This window comes from Octopus bimaculoides, chromosome 21 (assembly GCF_046866305.1).
Source record: "Octopus bimaculoides isolate indiv1 chromosome 21, ASM4686630v1, whole genome shotgun sequence".
Classification (NCBI taxonomy): Eukaryota; Metazoa; Mollusca; class Cephalopoda; order Octopoda; family Octopodidae; genus Octopus; species Octopus bimaculoides.
The window spans coordinates 36909934-36929353 of record NC_142948.1 but is presented as its reverse complement, the minus strand read 5'-3'; the positions used below and the strand labels follow the sequence as shown (position 1 = coordinate 36929353).

The following is a 19420-nucleotide window of genomic DNA, read 5'->3' as shown; positions in this document are numbered from 1 at the left end:
TATCTCAAGAGCCACTGGATGCATTCAGATGAAGCTTTCAGGGATGTTTGGCCTCATGACTGGCACGAACTGATTACATTTGGGCATCGGTCTGGTTTCAGACAAGGATTCTGGATTATTTTTCCTGTTTTTCTTTTTTACTTAATTTTTGAGAGCGGTCGGGTTCATTTTTACTATTCTCTTTTGTGAGAGCAGCCGAGATTATTTCAGATATTCTCATTTTAAAAATCCTCTCTGGCTAATCATTGAGAGGATGTTGGTGTTGCCTTGGCAGAGGCTTGCGCTTTCTGAGTGCCTGGTAGAATCGTTAGCAACCCGGACAAGATGCTTAGTAGCATTTCACCTGTCTTAATGTTCTGAGTTCAAATTTCGCTGAGGTTGACTTTGCCTTTCATCCTTCAAGGGTCGATAAATTGAGTACCAGTGACATTCTGGGGATCGATGTAATTGACCAACCCCCTCCCCCCAAATTTCAGGTTTTGTGCCTTTAGTAGAAAGGATTAATATTATTATTATTATTATTATTATTATTAAGGCAGCAGGCTGACAGAATTGTTAGCACGCTGGGCAAAATGCTTAGCAGTATTTTGTCTGCTGTTACGTTCTGAGTTCAAATTCCGCTGAAGTCAACTTTGCCTTTCATCCTTTCAGGGTCAATAAATTAAGTACCTATCAAGTACTGGGGTCGATGTAATCAACTCTCTCTCCCCTCAGAAATTCCAGGCCTTGTGCCTTTAGTAGAAAGGATTATTATTAAGATGAAGAGCGCGATTCCATTGTAAGATATTTTATAAGTCGAACGATATTTCAACATTACGTCTGTCTTTGTCGAGTTCAAAATAAAAAGTGATAAAAATTCAAAATTACAGAAATTCAAACATAAAGTATGAACGAGAGCAACCAGCATCCACACGTTGATGGAATTCCTACTTTACAGTGATATCAGTTAAAACCTCCCATCAAGATTTCATGTTAGTTTATGTTCCAAACACCAGCTAAATACACTAATTTCTTCATTATTTTCAAAACTAATTGAAATAAATGCAGTGTATTTCGATGGCATTATGGTGACAAAAGGGTTAAGCCCTCATGAGTAGTTTGGTGTACATTCCATCAAGGCAATTTTCAAGCTCTCTTTTCAAAGCCCAGCTTTTAACCTCAGAGAGAAGAATGCTTTCTGTTTATGCTCTGAAAAACACTAGACTTGTTCACTTAGAAATGCATGACTGTCAGATTTTGTGACTGGCACTCCAACCATGCTAGAAAGAGAGAGAGCAACATTGTATAGCAAAGAATATTTGACTGAAAAATATTAGTTGTTGCCCCAGGGTGGTAGTGCGGTATTTTTGTAGTGAGTAGCAGAATGTAGAAACAATTTATTACAGTTTATTTGACTGAGAAATGTTACTTGTAACTCCATGATAGATCTACGATGTAGAAAGAATTTCTCAAAATTTATTTCATGAAAGAAAGTTAGCTGTTGCCCCAGAATGATGATACCATATTTTTAAAAGGAGTAGTGAATTGTAGACATAATTTAACAAAGTTTATTTCACTGAAGAATGTTACTGTCGACCCAGAATGGTAGTACAATATTTTTAAAGGGAGCAGCACAATGTAGAAAGAATTTATTCAAAGTTTATTTGACAAAATAAAGTTAGCTTTTGCTCCAGTATGGTAATATCGTATTTTTATAGGTTGTAGTAAAAGGGTAGAAATAAAAACAATCGAACAACAGAATAATGGGTCATACATTTACTGAAAATCCATACAAATTGATAGATATGACATGGTAATGCTGCACAGGCACACATTCACACACACAAGTATCCATGCATGTGTATGTGCTTGCATGTATATATATATATATATATATTTTTATTTATATATCGTATATATACCCACACACATACACCTCCTTCGTTTTCTCTCTCTCTCTCTCTCTCCCCTTTCATTTCAATGTCAGCCTCATCAATTGATCTAAGACCTTCTCTCAAAAAAAAAAAAGAAAGGTGGACACAAAATGAAAGGAAGGAAAAAGTATTGTCTGAAATATTTAAAGAAATCAATAAATAATCTTTGTTAGTCAAACTCTAAGCGAGCAGAAGAACAAAAGGTGAAGAATTGCTGAAACTAAGGTGATTCAGAAAGGAATTTTTTTTTTTTTTTTTTTTTTTTAAGAAGAAAAGAGGGTTGGTTTGTGAAAAGGATGAATTTCTAGTATAGTTTTAACAAAGTGGTCTACATGTGTCTGTGGATTCTTTTATTCGTTTCAGCCGGGTAGCTGCGGTCATGCTAGAGCACGATGTGTAATTTGTTTTGTTTTTTCTTTCCACTCTTTTTTTTATTTCTAAAAATCCATTTTCTGTGGAACAAGATATCATTAAGAACTAGAAAAAAAAATTAGACTAGTCAAATCCGTTTATTGTTTATCGGAGTCAGAAATTGTTGGTGTAGGAAGAGGCAAGATTGTTTTAAGAAATAAAATCAAGTTAAAATAGTAAAACAGCTACACATGAAAAGGAGAAATTGCCTTGACCCAGGGCCACTCTCCAAAATGAAATATTTCTTTGGAAAAATTATTCAGTTCAACATCTTTTCATTTTGTTTCTTTCTCCTTTATTCTTCTTAAAAACTTTACAGTGTATACCGCTTCTCCCATGTCCATCAACTATACATTTTATATACACATATATGTTTGTCCGTCCATCCAATGTATACATATACTGTGATTTTACAGGATGAAATATATCAAAAGGTAAACAATACAATATTAATAATAATAATAATAATATTAGTAATAGTAGCAGTAATAATAATAGTAGTAATAATATTAATGATAATTTCCTTAAATAGGCACAAGGCCTCAAATTTGGGAGGGGGGAATAGTCAAAACTATCGACCCCAGTACTTGCCTGGTACTTTATTTTATGATCCCTGAAAGAACAAAAGGCAAAGTTGGCCTTGATGGGATTTGAACACAGAAATAAAGGGCTGGAATAAATACTGTAAAGTATTTACTCCACCACTTCAATAATTTTTTTTTTTTTTTTTTCGCCAAGTAAAAATTTAATACATTTTACCACCCAAGATTTGAGAAAAAATATTTCAATCAGGAAATTATTTTTAATAAAGCAATTTTGTTTATATTATTATTACAAAAAAAAAATTATAGATATCTATAATTACATATAGTGAATTCTAATAAAATATTAATTCTATAATTTGGCATTTTAAACATGAAATTAATAGAATTTTCTAAAATAGAAAAAAAAAGGAAAACATTTTATTTTTGTGTAACTGCTAATCATTATCAAATTAAAGTCATTTAGAAGACAATATTTTTTATTCCAAATCTTAAGATTATATTTACTAAAAATATGAAAGAAATCTGGTTTGTAACTGATTTATTTATTTATTGAATTGGCATGAGGTCCCCAGGGGATTACTGGTACTATTGTATCGAGGTCCAATCATGAAAAGCAAAGTATAAATTCCTATCAGGAATTGATCTCTGAACGTCATGTTGACGGATGGACTGACACATGACAGATAGGTGCTTTCTTGTCCAATTTCTACCAAATTTGCTGACCTCTAATTAGCGGTAATACTAATTAAAATTAATAAGAATAATAATCCTTTCTACTAAAGCACAAGGCCTGAAATGGTTGGGGCGGGGACTTGTCAATTACATCAACCCCAGTGTGTAACTGGTACTTGCCAATCCTGAAAGGATTAAAACAACAAAGTTGACCTTGGCGGAATTTGAACTCAGAACATAGCAACAGATTAAATACTGCTTAGTATTTCGTCCAGCGTGCTAACGATTCTGCTGGTTTGCCGCCTTAATAATAATAATAATCCTTTCTACTATAAGCACAAGGCCTGAAATTTTGGGGAGGGGACTAGTCGATTACATTGACCCCAGCATTTCACTGGTACTTATTTCATCAACCCCAAAATGATGAAAGGCAAAGTCAACCTTGGCGGAATTTGAACTCAGAATGAAAAGATGGGTGAAATGCTGCTAAGCATTCTGCCTGGTATGCTAATGATTCTGCCATCTTGCCGCCTTGATGATAATAATAATAATGATCCTTTCTACTGTAGGCACAAGGCCTGGAGTTTGTGGGGAGGGGGCTAGTTGTTTACATCGACCCTAGTGTTTCACTGGTATTTAATTTATCGACCCCGACAGGGTGAAAGGCAAAGTCAACCACGGCGGAAATAATAATAATGGGAGTGTGCTGGGAGGAACCAATACCTTATATGAAAATAGAGAGACTATTTCCATAGGAATTTTCAAAATCTTAATTTTTTTTTCAACATCATGTAGAAATACAAAAAAAACCTGCTTCTGTAAAATCTTTCTTTTGCAAATTCCCACCCAACTAGACTGAACTTTTGATTTATGCATCACAACATTTTTTTTTTTTTTACAGATAAAAAAAAAAAATTGAAAATCTAAATAATTTGCAGAAACAATCTTTTGTTGCCCCAAAAAACTCCCCATGAGATAATTTGGTAAAAATTGAAATATTTCTTTTTGAAAACTCTAATTAGATAAGTGCATATCATTATTATTATTATTTTTTTTTTTTTCCATTTCAAATATTTTTCTATTCCAAAGTAGTCAAATGTTTATTTTTTTTTTGTTACAAGTCATAGAACTTAATGTGCAGAGGTGAATATGTGTCTCTTGAATGATGATAATAATAATAATAATAATAATAATTTGTAGATACTTTTTTTTGTTTTCCTTCGTTCTTCATTTAACTCCCCCCAACAAAAAAAAAAAAAAATTTAAGTGATTTATAATCACATAGAATTTATCTCAAATAACCAGTTGAAGTTGAAAACATCGAGACAACTTTAATTTTAAAATGAAAAGAAAGAAAAAAAACTTTTTTATTCTTTTTCCAGTGAAAACATAAAAACAAAATGTCTGGTTTATTTATTGTCAGACTAAACCAGTTCGAAGATGTTTCTTGATCACAGTTGTTGATTGTTTTTTTTCTCTTTTTTTTTGTATGTGTCTTTTTTTTTTCTCCTCTATTTTGGTTGTCTGGCCTTTTAACATGCTGGCCTATATAGCATAGATGACAACCAATTTATACCAGGTACGTCACACCATTATCATTATTCATATTAATATGTCTTTAAATCTATTCTGCAGCAACAATGAATGCATGTATCTGATTAGTTAAAACAAAAATACAAACCCATCTTGCTGCATCTTGTCAATGACTTGTGTTTATCAAATGGAGAAAAAAAAAAACCCAAAGAAAACTGTTATCAGACTTAGTTTAGTTACAAACGCTCTATAGAAACATTTCTGCAAGAAGATATGTCCATTTTAGGCGATCTTTCTTACTCCTTTTCACCGAAAAAATTAGTCACGAAAAACATGTGTCTTTGATAAATCTGGCAATAACAAGGAAGTGAAGAGGTGGGAGTGGATTTAAGAATTGGTGACAGGTCTTCAGTTGAAGATTAAAAGTATTCGATGATGTTACATCACCAATATTGGAGGAACAAAGGGAAGCAAGATAGAATACTGACAGGGTTTCTCTGAGCTAACAGGTCTTGTTTACAGAAAAGCGATACAGAAAATACTTTATTCAGAAGTATTTAGTTTCTCTGTGAAATTAGGCCCTGTTGTCTAAAGACAAGGCTCTTTTCAGTTGCTTGGAACGAGAATTGGACTGATGAGTTTCACCTTCTTTAATACTCATCAGAATCTACTGACCCTTCTCTGTTCCAAAGAGTAGATTCGTAAGTGGAAAGTTGCTTCTTAAAAATGTAAACAAGAAAAAACCTGGCTGACATTATTGTAACCAAAAAGAGAGAAGACAAAAATAGAGCATAATTTCCTACCAGAAACAAGGAAGTTTGAATGCAAAGCATGTTTCAGCTATAACAACTTTACATACAAATTCAAACTTATAAGTATGTACATATATGTTTAAATATAGATGCATTTGTCAACACACTTATATGCACAAACAGGTGTACACTGAAAAAGGAAAAATGTGCAGAATTTTCTGGAAGTTCATCTATAGCTTATTCTAATTGCCATCTGATAAAGCTATTTCTGTCGGACTAGTCTCTGATCAGTAATTAATTAAAGATGAGAATGTTTGCAAAACAATATATGTACCTAACATAGTGAGAGAGTGAAGTTGGAGGAGGATAGCTAATTTCGAGGGAGTTTTCTCTTTCTCTTTCTCCCTCTTTTTTATTTTGTTTGTTTGTTTCAGAAACAAATAAACAGAACACATCCTCAATCATGAAAGAATTAGGGACAACAAGCGGCCCTTTCAAATTTGGGTTAACAAAATCTGTTATATAAGAGGCTGCATGACAAGCCACACACCAGTATGGCAAGCTTCTTGTTAGTTAAATCACAATAGAAGCTTTATATGTGTATATGGCTCAGTGAATTGTTATTTGTTGGTTCTAATCTTAATGTAGTTATGTTATAAATTTCCAGGTTCCTAATACCAAAATCTGTTTCAACACAGACCCTCGATATCTCACCAATATATGGGGCACAATTTGTCTCTGCTTTTATCTCTTAACTGATCCTCCTTCATGGAAATCCTTTATGCCAGCATCCAAACTAAATTTTAAAAATATAAATCTATACATTTTGTATTCAGTTTTAGATTTGCCCTCAAATTTAATCTAAGGTCTTGCTTTAATTACATAAACTAAAAGATAGAATCAATAAGTTTCTCTACACACAAGACATACAGAAAAGAGAGAGAGAGATGAAATATAAATAGGTATACTTAGTAGGTTTAATCATAGATCAGGCCTCATATTTAATCATGTAAATTGTGTGTTGGTTGCGTAACTAGGGAGGTGGGGGCAGTCCACCCTAGGTCACGATTTTGTGAAGGCAGTAACTTGGAGGCTGCTGTAAAATCGTTTAGGTTTTGGAGGCTCAGCAAACTCAAGGGCTGCCATGGCTGGCACACACACACACACTCTAGCTATGCCACTGATGTGTGTGTGTGTGTGTTTAGTTTTTACATAAATTGAGAAGGGAGATAATGGCATGGCTTTTCTTTCTCCAGCCACACTCATACATTCATACAGACACAGCTAGGGTGACAAATAGACAAGATGGAGTTGTGTAAGTTTGAATAATAAATACAGCTTTGAACTAAAGAGAAAAAGGTCTATTGATATAAGATGTGCACACAGGTCCAACGTATTGAAATACAAGGACCTGACCTAGGTGTGGTGGTGAGACTATTACAGCACACATTACAGCACACAGTCAGAGGTAAGTAGTTTTGTATGTATAGGTTTGTATAGAACTGAAATATCTAAGTAATATTGCTCTTAATGTTCTTCCATACATTTTTTGCCAGGTTTTCATTTTCTTATTGTTCTTCCATACATTTTTCTTTTGTCATGGTTTGAGACAAATAAAACAAAAACAAAGTTGAATACATAAATTAAAAAGTCAAAGTGGATCTTGTTTCTCACAGGGAAGAAAAACTCAATGTCAAGAGGAGGAAGAATGAAGGAGATGTGACTATAAAGGGGTTGGGTGAAGAGAGAGAGAAGGGGAGCTTGCTAGGTCTTTCTACTCTATTATAGTTGATATCATTCTTCTGATATTTCACACAGTTGCTGGCTATATTACCTATCTTTCAATTTGTCCTTTTTAGTAAAAATTTACCAAACGAGGTGTAATTCAATTAAGTGTTGTGTGAGCCTTTTTTGAGGAATCTTTTAACCAAAAAAAAAACAAAAACAAACCAAAAAAATATAGAAATTATTCCAGGATTCCATCTTCGTACAAAAGAGCCTCGAGGTTTCCACTCCGTTTCAAAACACTTCGCAAGTCTGTAGAGCTTCCTTCGTTTTCGTCATTGAAAGCCAAAAGAGAACCGCTCACATCAGTGGCCTGCTGGAAAGTACTGAAATCTGGAGAACCTGATGGTCGCCTAGAGAGAAAAGTAGAGAGAAACAACACACTTAAGATTTTTCAAAAGCAGAGGGATACATATACATTATATTGGTCAGCACACTTATTGAGAAATGTATATATATTTGTATTGAAGGTTTATTCCATTTGGAACGTATTAGAATACAAAATAGAGCTCGCTCACCCTTACCAAATAGCGAGTAGTATTATTACTGTCCCCGAAAGTAAATCTTTGATGCTAACACATCCAACTGTATATCACCTGGATCCCATTATACAGGTAAACCGTTGCTTAATTTAAATCCTGTGTGTATGTGGATCTATGTTGTATCGAAACAGGTTTAGTGTTTATTAAGTAGCTGTCTAAATGTACTCCTTGTTCATTTAAGCAACCAAATAACCCTGAACAAAAAGATTGTGTGTGAAGAAGTGGCCACAAGGCAGCCTTCACAGAGTAATCAAATTGCCATCATATCTTTATGGTAATTCCATTAATTGAAATAAATTTAGATATCTTGATTTTATTAAAATTATTGATGATTTGGTAGCTCAGCAGGTAATGGGTGTTGCAAAGTGGTAATATAACAAGTGGAGGTTTCAAATCTCTTCCAGGAATTACAAAGGTTCTTATTAAATAACATTTTTATTTACGCAACCAAATTTCCCTCAGCAAAAAGATTGTCTGTGTGAAGAAGGGGCCACAAAGCAGCTTTGATATAGCAACCAAATCTCCTCCAAATCTTTATAGTAAACCCAATAACTGAAATAAATTTAAATATCTTAATTTTCTTCTGAAAATTGTTATTGCTTTGATGGCCCAATTGGTAAGGGTGTTTAGAAATAATAACAAAATACTCTAGTGGAGGTTTCAAATCTTTGCCAGAAATTACAAGATGTCTTATTAAATATTTTTTTTTTTTAAGTAACCAAATTTTCATCAACAAAAAGTGGAGGTTTCAAATCTCTGCCAGAAATTACGAAAGACATTATTAAATACTTTTATTTAAGCAACCAAATTTCACTTACCAAAAATATTGTGTGTGTCTGTGTGCAAAGAAGGGGCCACAAGGCAGCCTTCACATAGTAACCAGATCTCCCTCGTATATTTATAGTAAATACAATATTTGAAGTAAATTTAAGTATCTTAATTTTCTCATAGAAATTGTTGCTGCTTTGGTGGCCCTTTGGTGGCCCAGTGTTTATAAGTAGTAACAAGACACCAGCAGAGGTATCTAATCTCTGCCAGGAATTACAGGGTGGTCTTATTAAACATTTTCAATTTTTAACTCTAGAGATAAAAAAGAATAATAAATTTTAGTAAGACCCCTTAATGCAGGCCTTGACCCCTGCCCAGGATGTTCAATGTGGTTGTCTATGTCTCTACCCATGAGACCACCAAGACAACCAACATTAACGTATTAAATTAAGAGATATTTCAATCTATCATAACTAAAGATAAAAAACAAAAACTCTCTCTCTCTCTTTCTCTCTCTCTATATGTATATATATATATATATATATCGTGGTACTCTGTCAGTTATGACGACGAGGGTTCCAGTTGATCCGGTCAATGGAACAGCCCGCTCGTGAAATTAACGTGCAAGTGGTTGAGCATTCCACAGACACATGTACCCTTAGTGTAGTTCTCGGAGAGATTCAGCGTGACACAGAGTGTGAAAAGGCTGGCCCTTTGAAATACAGGCACAACAGAAACAGTGAGAGAAAGTTGTGGTGAGAGAGTACAACAGGGTTTGTTACCAACCCCTGCTGGAGTCTCGTGGAGCTTTAGGTGTTTCTGCTCAATAAACAATCACAACACCTGGTCGTATCGGAATTTAAGGTAAAAAAACAAAACTGGTGGATGCGCACGCATACAGGCACACAAGAACATTTCTGCTTAACAGAAGGCAGCTTAAAATTAAAGGGAGAGCATTCAATTTTTCAGAGTGAGACGAATATATTATTCAAGGGAGAGCACTTAAGTGGAGTAAGACGGGGTTTCTCGTGTTTCAGATATTCGGGTGCAGCCATGCTGGGGCACCATCTTAAATATATATATATATAAGCAATGTTAATTCTCTAAATGAAGTATTAACAGTAACTGCACGATAAAGTGTAGTATATTGCCACTTAAGTGTGGCTGACCCCTAGGGGTGGATGTTACTGTTGCTTTTAGCCCCAGGAGGACATCTCCTCCAGCTGGCTTATCGACACACTACTGTATATTTATATATATATATTTATATATATATAGTGAAGTATATTTGCCACTTAAATGTGGCTGACCCCGAGGGGTGGATGTTACTGTTGCTTTTACCCCAGGAGGACATCTCCTCCAGCTGGCTATCGACACACTTCTGTGTCCTGACTGTATTTGCCAAGGGAAGTTATCCTTCCCATCTTGATCTACGATACGTACGTACTCGAGTTTCAGGGTTATTTCCCTTCTTCAGCGTACGACAATCGCCGAGCTTCGATGCAAAAGGCATCCCTTGGCAAATATATATAAGTTTTTCCAGTGAAATTATTCACTGATATCGAAAAACTGACAACAAGCAATGTTAAATCTCTGAACGAGGTATTAACAGTAACTGCACGATAAAGTGAAGTATATTTGCCACTTAAATGTGGCTGACCCCGAGGGGTGGATGTTACGTACGTTCGCTCGGACGTACGTACGTTTGTTTGTTTGTTCGTTCGATCTTTCTTTCGTTCACAAGTGCGTGCGTTCGTTCGTTTGTTCATTCTAATGTACGTACTATGTGCGTACGTTCTTTCGTTCTTTTCGGGCGTATGTACGGACGTTCTTTCGTTTGCTCGATCGTACGTACGTACGTTTGTTTCTTCGTACGTACGCACGTACGTTCTTTCGTTCGGTCGTTCTTTAGCTCTTTCCTTCGTTCGTTCTTTTGTTAGTTCATTCCTTCATATGTACGTTCGTACGTACATACGTAAGTTCGTCCGTTCGTATGTACGCAAGTACGTACGATCGTTCGTACGTACGTAGTTCGTTCTTTCGTTCGTTCCTTCGATCGTTCGTTCGTCCGCACGTACGTACGTTCGTTCGTACTTACGTAATTACGCACGTACGATCTTTCGTTCGTTCATTCGTACGTATGTGCGTATGTACGTTCAATCATTAGTTCCTTCGTACGTTCGTTCGTTCGTTCGTACGTTCGCTCGTTTATTCATTTCGTTTCTTCGTTCGTATGTTTCGTACGATATTTCGTTCTTGCGTGCGTACGTACGTTCGTTCTTTCGTTTGGTCCTTCGATCGTTTGGTCGTTCGTTCGTACATACGTACGCACGTTCGTTCGTACGTACGTACGTTCGTTCGTTCATTCCTTCATTCTTACGTATGAACGTACGTACAAACGTACCTTCGTTTGTTCGTACGTACACACGTACGTTCTATCATTCGGTTGTTCTTTCGTTCGTTCGTTCCTACGTGCGTGTGTACGTTCAATCGTCAGTTCCTTCGTATGTTCGTTCGTTCGTGCATACGTACGTACGTTCGATCGTTTATTCATTTCGTTTCTTCGTTCGTATGTACTTACTTACGTTCGTTCGTTCGGACGTACTTACGTGCGTACGTTCGTTCGTCCATACGTAATTACGTATGTACGTTCTTTCATTCGTTCGTAGGTGCGTATGTACCTTCAATCGTTAGTTCCTTCGTACGTTCGTTCGTTTATTCATTTCGTTTCTTCGTTCATTCGTTCGATCGTATGTACGTACGATCGTTCGTTCTTACGTACGTACTCTCGTTCGTTCCTTCGATCGTTTGGTCGTTCGTACGTACGCACGTTCGTTCGTGCGTGCGTACGTTCGTACGTACTTACGTTCGTTCATTCTTACGTATGAACGTACGTACAAACGTACTTAAGTACGTACTACGTAAGTACGTACGTTCGTTCGTATGTACATACGTAGGTATGTTCATTGTTTCGTTCGTTCGGACGTACGTACGTTCGCTCGGACGTACGTACGTTTGTTCGTTCGATCTTTCTTTCGTTCACAAGTGCGTACGTTCGTTTGTTCATTCTAATGTACGTACCACGTACGCTCGTTCGTTCTTTTGTTCGTTCGTACGTACCTACGTTCAGACGTACGTACGGACGTATGTACGCACGTTCCTTAATTCGCTCGATCGTACGTACGTACGTTTGTTTCTTCGTACGTACGCACGTACGTTCTTTCGTTCAGTCGTTCGTTAGTTCTTTCCTTCGGTCGTTCTTTCCTTAGTTCGTTCCTTCGTATGTACGTTCGTGCGTACATACGTAAGTACGAACGTACGTTCGTTCGTTCGTATGTACGTACGTACGATCGTTTATACATACGTACGTTCGTTCTTTCGTTTGTTCCTTCGATCGTTCGTTCGGACGTACGTACGTTCGCACGTTCGCTCGCTCGGACGTACGTACGTTTGTTTGTTTGTTCGTTCGATCTTTCTTTCGTTCACAAGTGCGTACGTTCGTTTGTTCATTCTAATGTACGTTCGTTTGTACGTACGTAAGTACGAACGTACGTCCGTTCGTTCGTACGTACGTACGTACGTTCGTTCTTTCGTTCGTTCGTTTGTCCGCACATACGTACGTTTGTTCGTTCGTACCTACGTACGTAATTACGATCGTTCTTTCGTATGTTCGTACGTTCGCTCGTTTATTCATTTCGTTTCTTCGTTCATTCGTTCGTATGTACGTACGATCGTTCGTTCTTACGTACGTACGTTCGTTCTTTCGCTCGTTCGTTCGTTTGTAAATACGTACGTTCGTTCGTTTATTCATTTCGTTTCTTCGTTCGTTCGTATGTACGTACGATCGTACGTTCTTACGTACGTACCTACGTTCGTTCGTTTATTCATTTCGTTTCTTCTTTCATTCTGTCGTATGTGCGTACGATCGTTCGTTCTTACGTACGTACGTGCGTACGTTCGTTCCTTCGATCGATCGTTCGGACGTACTTACGTGCGTACGTTCGTTCATACGAACGTACGTTCGTTCATACGAACGTACGTTCGTTCGTTTATTCATTTCGTTTCTTCGTTCATTTGTTCGTTCGTTCGTATGTACGTACGATTGTACGTTCTTACGTACGTTCCTACGTTCGTTTGTTTATTCATTTCGTTTCTTCGTTCATTCGTTCGTTCTTACGTACGTGAGTACGTTCGTTCCTTTGGTCGTTCGTTCGTTCGTGCGTACGTTCGTTCATTCCTTCATTCTTACGTATGAACGTACGTACAAACGTATGAACGATCGTACGTACATACATAGGAACGAACGAACGCACGTACCTTCGTTTGTTCGTTCTTTCGTTCGGTCGTTCCTTAGTTCTTTCGTACGTTCGTTCTTTCGCTAGTTCGTTCCTTCGTATGTACGTTCGTTTGTACGTACATACGTAAGTACGTACTACGTAAGTACGTTCGTTCGTTCGTATGCACGTACGTACGTTCGTTGTTTCGTTCGTTCTTTCGATCGTTCGGTCGTTCGTTCGGACGCACGTACGTTTGTTTGTTTGTTCGTTCGATCTTTCTTTCGTTCACAAGTGCGTACGTTCGTTCGTTCGTTTATTCATTCTAATGTACGTACGTACGTACGCTCGTTCGTTCTTTTGTTCATTCGTACGTACCTACGTTCGGACGTACGGACGTATGTACGCACGTTCCTTAATTCGATCGTACGTACGTACGTTTCTTTCTTGGTACGTCGGCACGTACGTTCTTTCGTTCGTTAGTTCGTTCCTTCGTATGTACGTTCGTTTGAACGTTTGTACGTACATACGTAAGTAAGTACGTACGTACGTCCGTGCGTTCGTTCGTATGTACGTACGTACGTTCGTTCTTTCGTTCGTTCTTTCGTTCGGTCATTCGTTAGTTCTTTCCTTCGGTCGTTCTTTCGTTAGTTCGTTCCTTCGTATGTACGTTCGTGCGTACATACGTAAGTACGAACGTACGTTCGTTCGTTCGTACGTAGATCGTTCGTACGTACGTACGTTCGTTCTTTCGATCGTTCGTTCGGACGTACGTACGTTCGCTTGGACGTACGTACGTTTGTTTGTTTGTTCGTTTGATCTTTCTTTCGTTCACAAGTGCGTACGTTCGTTCATTCTAATGTACGTACTACGTACGTACGTACGCTCGTTCGTTCTTTTGTTCATTCGTACGTACCTACGTTCGGACGTACGTTCGTACGTACGGACGTATGTACGCACGTTCCTTAATTCGCTCGATTGTACGTACGTACGTTTCTTTCTTGGTACGTACGCACGTACGTTCTTTCGTTCGTTAGTTCTTTCCTTCGTTCATTCTTTCGTTAGTTCGTTCCTTCGTATGTACGTTCGTTTGAACGTTCGTACGTACATACGTAAGTACGTACGTACGTACGTGCGTTCGTTCGTATATACGTACGTACGTGCGTTCGTTCGTATATACGTACGTACGTACGATCGCTCGTACGTACGTACGTTCGTTCTCTCGTTCGATCGTTCGTTCGTTGTTTTGTCCGCACGCACGTACGTTCGTACCTACGTTCAGACGTACGTTCGTTCGTATGAACGCACGTTCCTTAATTCGCTCGATCGTGCGTACGTACATTTGTTTCTTCGTACGTACGCACGTACGTTCTTTCGTTCGTTTGTTCTTTCCTTAGTTCGTTCCTTCGTTTGAACGTTCGTACGTACATACGTAAGTACGTACGTACGGCCGTGCGTTCGTTCGTATATACGTACGTAAGTACGATCGCTCGTACGTACGTTCGTTCTCTCGTTCGTTCCTTCGATCGTTCGTTCGTTCTTTCGTCCGCACGAAGGTACGTTCGTACCAACGTTCAGACGTACGTTCGTTCGTTTGTTCGTATGTACGCACGTTCCTTAATTCGCTCGATCGTACGTACGTTTCTTCGTTTGTTTCTTCGTACGTACGTTCTTTCGTTCGGTCGTTCGTTAGTTCTTTCCTTCGGTCGTTCTTTCGTTAGTTCGTTCCTTCGTATGTACGTTCGTGCGTACACACGTAAGTACGAACGTACGTTCGTTCGTTCGTATGTACGGACGTACGTAGATCGTTCGTACGTACGACCGTTCGTACGTACGTACGTTCGTTCTTTCGTTCGTTCCTTCGATCGTTCGTTCGGACGTACGTACGTTCGCTTGGACGTACGTACGTTTGTTTGTTTGTTCGTTTGATCTTTCTTTCGTTCACAAGTGCGTACGTTCGTTTGTTCATTCTAATGTACGTACGTACGTACTATCGTTCGTTCTTTTGTTCGTTCGTACGTACCTACGTTCAGACGTACGTTCGTTTGATCGTTTGTACGTACGGACGTATGTACGCACGTTCCTTAATTCTCGCGATCGTACGTACGTACGTATGTTCTTTCGTTCGATCGTTTGTTAGTTCTTTCCTTCGATCGTTCTTTCCTTAGTTCGTTCCTTCGTAATTACCTTCGTTTGTACGTTCGTGCGTACATACGTAAGTACGAACGTACTTTCGTTCTTTCGTTCGTTCGTTCGTCCGCACGTGCGTACGTTTGTTTGTTCGTACCTACGTACGTAATTACGATCGTATGTTCGTACGTTCGCTCGTTTATTCATTTCGTATCTTCGTTCATTCGTTCGTATGTACGTACGATCGTTCGTTCGCTCGGACGTACGTACGTTTGTGTGTTTGTTCGTTCGATCTTTCTTTCGTTCACAAGTGCGTACGTTCGTTCGTTTGTTCATTCTAATGTACGTATTACGTACGTACGTACGCTCGTTTGTTCTTTTGTTCATTCGTACGTACGTACGTACGGACGTATGTACGCACGTTCCTTAATTCGCTCGATCGTACGTACGTACGTTTCTTTCTTGGTACGTACGTTCTTTCGTTCGGTAGTTCGTTAGTTCTTTCCTTCGTTCGTTCTTTCTTTAGTTCATTCCTTCGTATGTACGTTCGTTCTTTTGTTCGTTCGTTCGTACGTACCTACGTTCAGACATACGTTCGATCGTACGTACGGACGTATGTACGCACGTTCCTTAATTCGCTCGATCGTACGTACGTTTGTTTCTTCGTACGTAAGTACGTACCTACGTTCGTTCGTTCATATATGCGTACGATCGTTCGTTCTTACGTACGTGCGTACGTTCGTTCCTTTGGTCGTTCGTTCGTACACACGTACGCATGTTCGTGCTTGCGTACGTTCGTTAGTACTTACGTTCGTTCATTCCTTCATTCTTACGTATGAACGTACGTACAAACGTACCTTCGTTTGTTCGTTGTGTCGTTTGTTCGTTCGTTCGTTTCTTCGTACGTACACACGTACGTTCTTTCGTTGGGTCGTTCCATAGTTCTTTCGTTCGTTCGTTCTTTCGCTAGTTCGTTCCTTCGTATGTACGTTCGTTTGTACGTTCTTACGTAAATACGTAAGTACGTACTACGTAAGTACGTTCGTTCGTTCGTATGTACGTACGTACGTTCGTTGTTTCGGTCGTTCGTTCGGACGTACGTACGTTTATTTGTTTGTTCGTTCGATCTTTCTTTCGTTCACAAGTGCGTACGTTCGTTCGATCTTTCTTTCGTTCACAAGTGCGTACGTTCGTTCGTTTATTCATTCTAATGTACGTAATATATACGTACGTACGCTCGTTCGTTCTTTTGTTCATTCGTACGTACGGACGTATGTACGCACGTTCCTTAATTCGCTCGATCGTACGTACGTACGTTTCTGTCTTGGTACGTTCTTTTGTTCGGTCGTTCGTTAGTTCTTTTCTTCGTTCGTTAGTTCGTTCGTACGTACGTACGTTCGTTCTTTCGTTCGTTCCTTCGATCGTTCGTTAGTTCGTTCGTACGTACGTACGTTCGTTCTTTCGTTCGTTCCTTCGATCGTTCGGTCGTTCGTTCGTCCGCACGCACGTACGTTCGTACCTACGTACGTACGTTCGTACCTACGTACGTACGTTCGTACCTACGTACGTACGTTCGTTCGGACGTACTTACGCACGTACGTACGTTCGTTCGGACGTACTTACGCACGTACGCTCGTTCGTTCGTTCGTACGTACCTACCTTTCAGACGTACGTTCGTTCGTTCGTACGTACGGACGTATGTACGCACGTTCCTTAATTCGCTCGATCGTACGTACGTACGTTTGTTTCTTCGTGCGTACGTTCTTTCCTTCGGTCCTTCTTTCGTTAGTTCGTTCCTTCGTATGTACGTTCATTTGTACGTACGTAAGTACGAACGTACGTACGTTCGATCGTTCGTTCGGACGTACGTACGTTCGCTCGGACGTACGTACGTTTGTTTGTTCGTTCGATCTTTCTTTCGTTCACAAGTGCGTACGTTCGTTTGTTCATTCTAATGTACGTACGTACGTACGTACGCTCGTTTGTTCTTTTGTTCGTTCGTACGTACCTACGTTCAGGCGTACGTTCGTTCGTTCGTTCTTACGTACGGACGTATGTACGCACGTTCCTTAATTCGCTCGATCGTACGTACGTACATTTGTTTCTTCGTACGTACGTTCTTTCGTTCGTTAGTTCTTTCCTTAGTTCGTTCCTTCGTTTGAACGTTCGTACGTACATACGTAAGTACGTACGTACGTCCGTGCGTTCGTTCGTATATACGTACGTACGTACGATCGCTCGTACGTACGTACGCTTGTTCTCTCGTTCGTTCCTTCGATCGTTCGTTCGTTCTTTCGTCCGCACGTGCGTACGTTTGTTCGTTCGTACCTACGTACGTAATTACGATCGTATGTTCGTACGTTCGCTCGTTTATTCATTTCGTATCTTCGTTCATTCGTTCGTATGTACGTACGATCGTTCGTTCTTACGTACGTTCGTTCTTTCGGTCGTTCGTTCGATCGTTCGGACGTACTTACGTGCGTACGTTCGTTCGTACATACGTACGTCCGTTCGTTTATTCATTTCGTTTCTTCGTTCATTCGTTCGTTCGTTCGTATGTACGTACGATCGTACGTTCTTACGTACGTACCTACGTTCGTTCGTTTATTCATTTCGTTCATTCGTTCGTTCGTATGTACGTACGATCGTACGTTCTTACGTACGTACCTACGTTCGTTCGTTTATTCATTTCGTTTCTTCGTTCATTCTGTCGTATGTTCGTACGATCGTTCGTTCTTGCGTACGTTCGTTCTTTCGCTCGTGCGTACGTTCGTTCGTACGTACGTACGTTCGTTCGGGTATTCATTTCGTTCATTCGTTCGTTCGTATGTACGTACGATCGTACGTACCTACGTTCGTTCGTTTATTCATTTCGTTTCTTCGTTCATTCGTTCGTATGTGCGTACGATCGTTCGTTCTTACGTACGTGCGTACGTTCGTTCTTTTGTTCGTTCCTTTGATCGTTTGGTCGTTTGGTCGTTCGGTCGTACACACGTTCGTTCGTGCGTGCGTCTGTTCGTACGTACTTACGTTCGTTTATTCCTTCATTCTTACGTATGAACGTACGTACAAACGTACCTTCGTTTGTTCGTTCGTTCGTTTCTTCGTACGTATGCACGTACGTTCTTTCGTTCGGTCGTTCGTTAGTTCTTTCCTTCGGTCGTTCTTTCCTTAGTTCGTTCCTTCGTATGTACGTTAGTTCGTACACACGTACGCACGTTCGTTCGTGCGTGCGTACGTTCGTACGTACTTACGTTCGTTCATTCCTTTATTCTTACGTATGAACGTACGTACAAACGTACCTTCGTTTGTTCGTTGTGTCGTTTGTTCGTTCGTTCGTTCGTTCCTTCGATCGTTCGGTCGTTCGTACGTTCGCTCGGACGTACGTACGTTTGTGTGTTTGTTCGTTCGATCTTTCTTTCGTTCACAAGTGCATACGTTCGTTCGTTTGTTCATTCTAATGTACGTACTACGTACGTACGTACGCTCGTTCGTTCTTTTGTTCATTCGTACGTACCTACGTTCGGACGTACGTACGTACGTAAGTACGCACGTTCCTTAATTCGCTCGATCGTACGTACGTACGTTTCTTTCTTGGTACGTACGCACGTATGTTCTTTCGTTCGTTCGTTCTTTCGTTAGTTCGTTCCTTCGTATGTACGCTCGTTTGAACGTTCGTACGTACATACGTAAGTACGTACGTACGTCCGTGCGTTCGTTCGTATATACGTACGTACGTACGATCGCTCGTACGTACGTTCGTTCTCTCGTTCGTTCCTTCGATCGTTCGTTCGTTCTTTCGTCCGCACGCACGTACGTTCGTACCTACGTTCAGACGTACGTTCGTTCGTATGTACGCACGTTCCTTAATTCGCTCGATCGTACGTACGTACGTTTGTTTCTTCGTACGTACGTTCTTTCGTTCGGTCGTTCATTAGTTCTTTCCTTCGGTCGTTCTTTCGTTAGTTTGTTCCTTCGTATGTACGTTCGTGCTTACATAGTACATTCGTTCTTTCGTATGTACGGACGTACGTAGATCGTTCGTACGTACGATCGTTCGTACGTACGTACGTTCGTTCTTTCGTTCGTTCCTTC

General features: G+C 39.3%; 1 protein-coding gene across 11 annotated transcripts in view; it reads right to left on the bottom strand.

The window, feature by feature from the left end:
- Positions 1-4640: 4640 nt before the first annotated feature.
- The window catches only part of LOC106873084 (myosin-IIIb), a 221564-nt gene continuing 206784 nt past the window's right edge, over positions 4641-19420 (bottom strand). For all 11 annotated transcript variants that reach the window (XR_016237804.1, XR_016237805.1, XM_089339137.1 and 8 more), the window contains one exon: positions 4641-7964. Coding sequence is in view for 9 of the 11 variants with exons in the window: in XM_089339137.1 (XP_089195263.1) it covers positions 7793-7964 (172 nt within the window). In the remaining 2 variants the exon portion in view is untranslated. The remainder of the gene's footprint in view (positions 7965-19420) is intronic.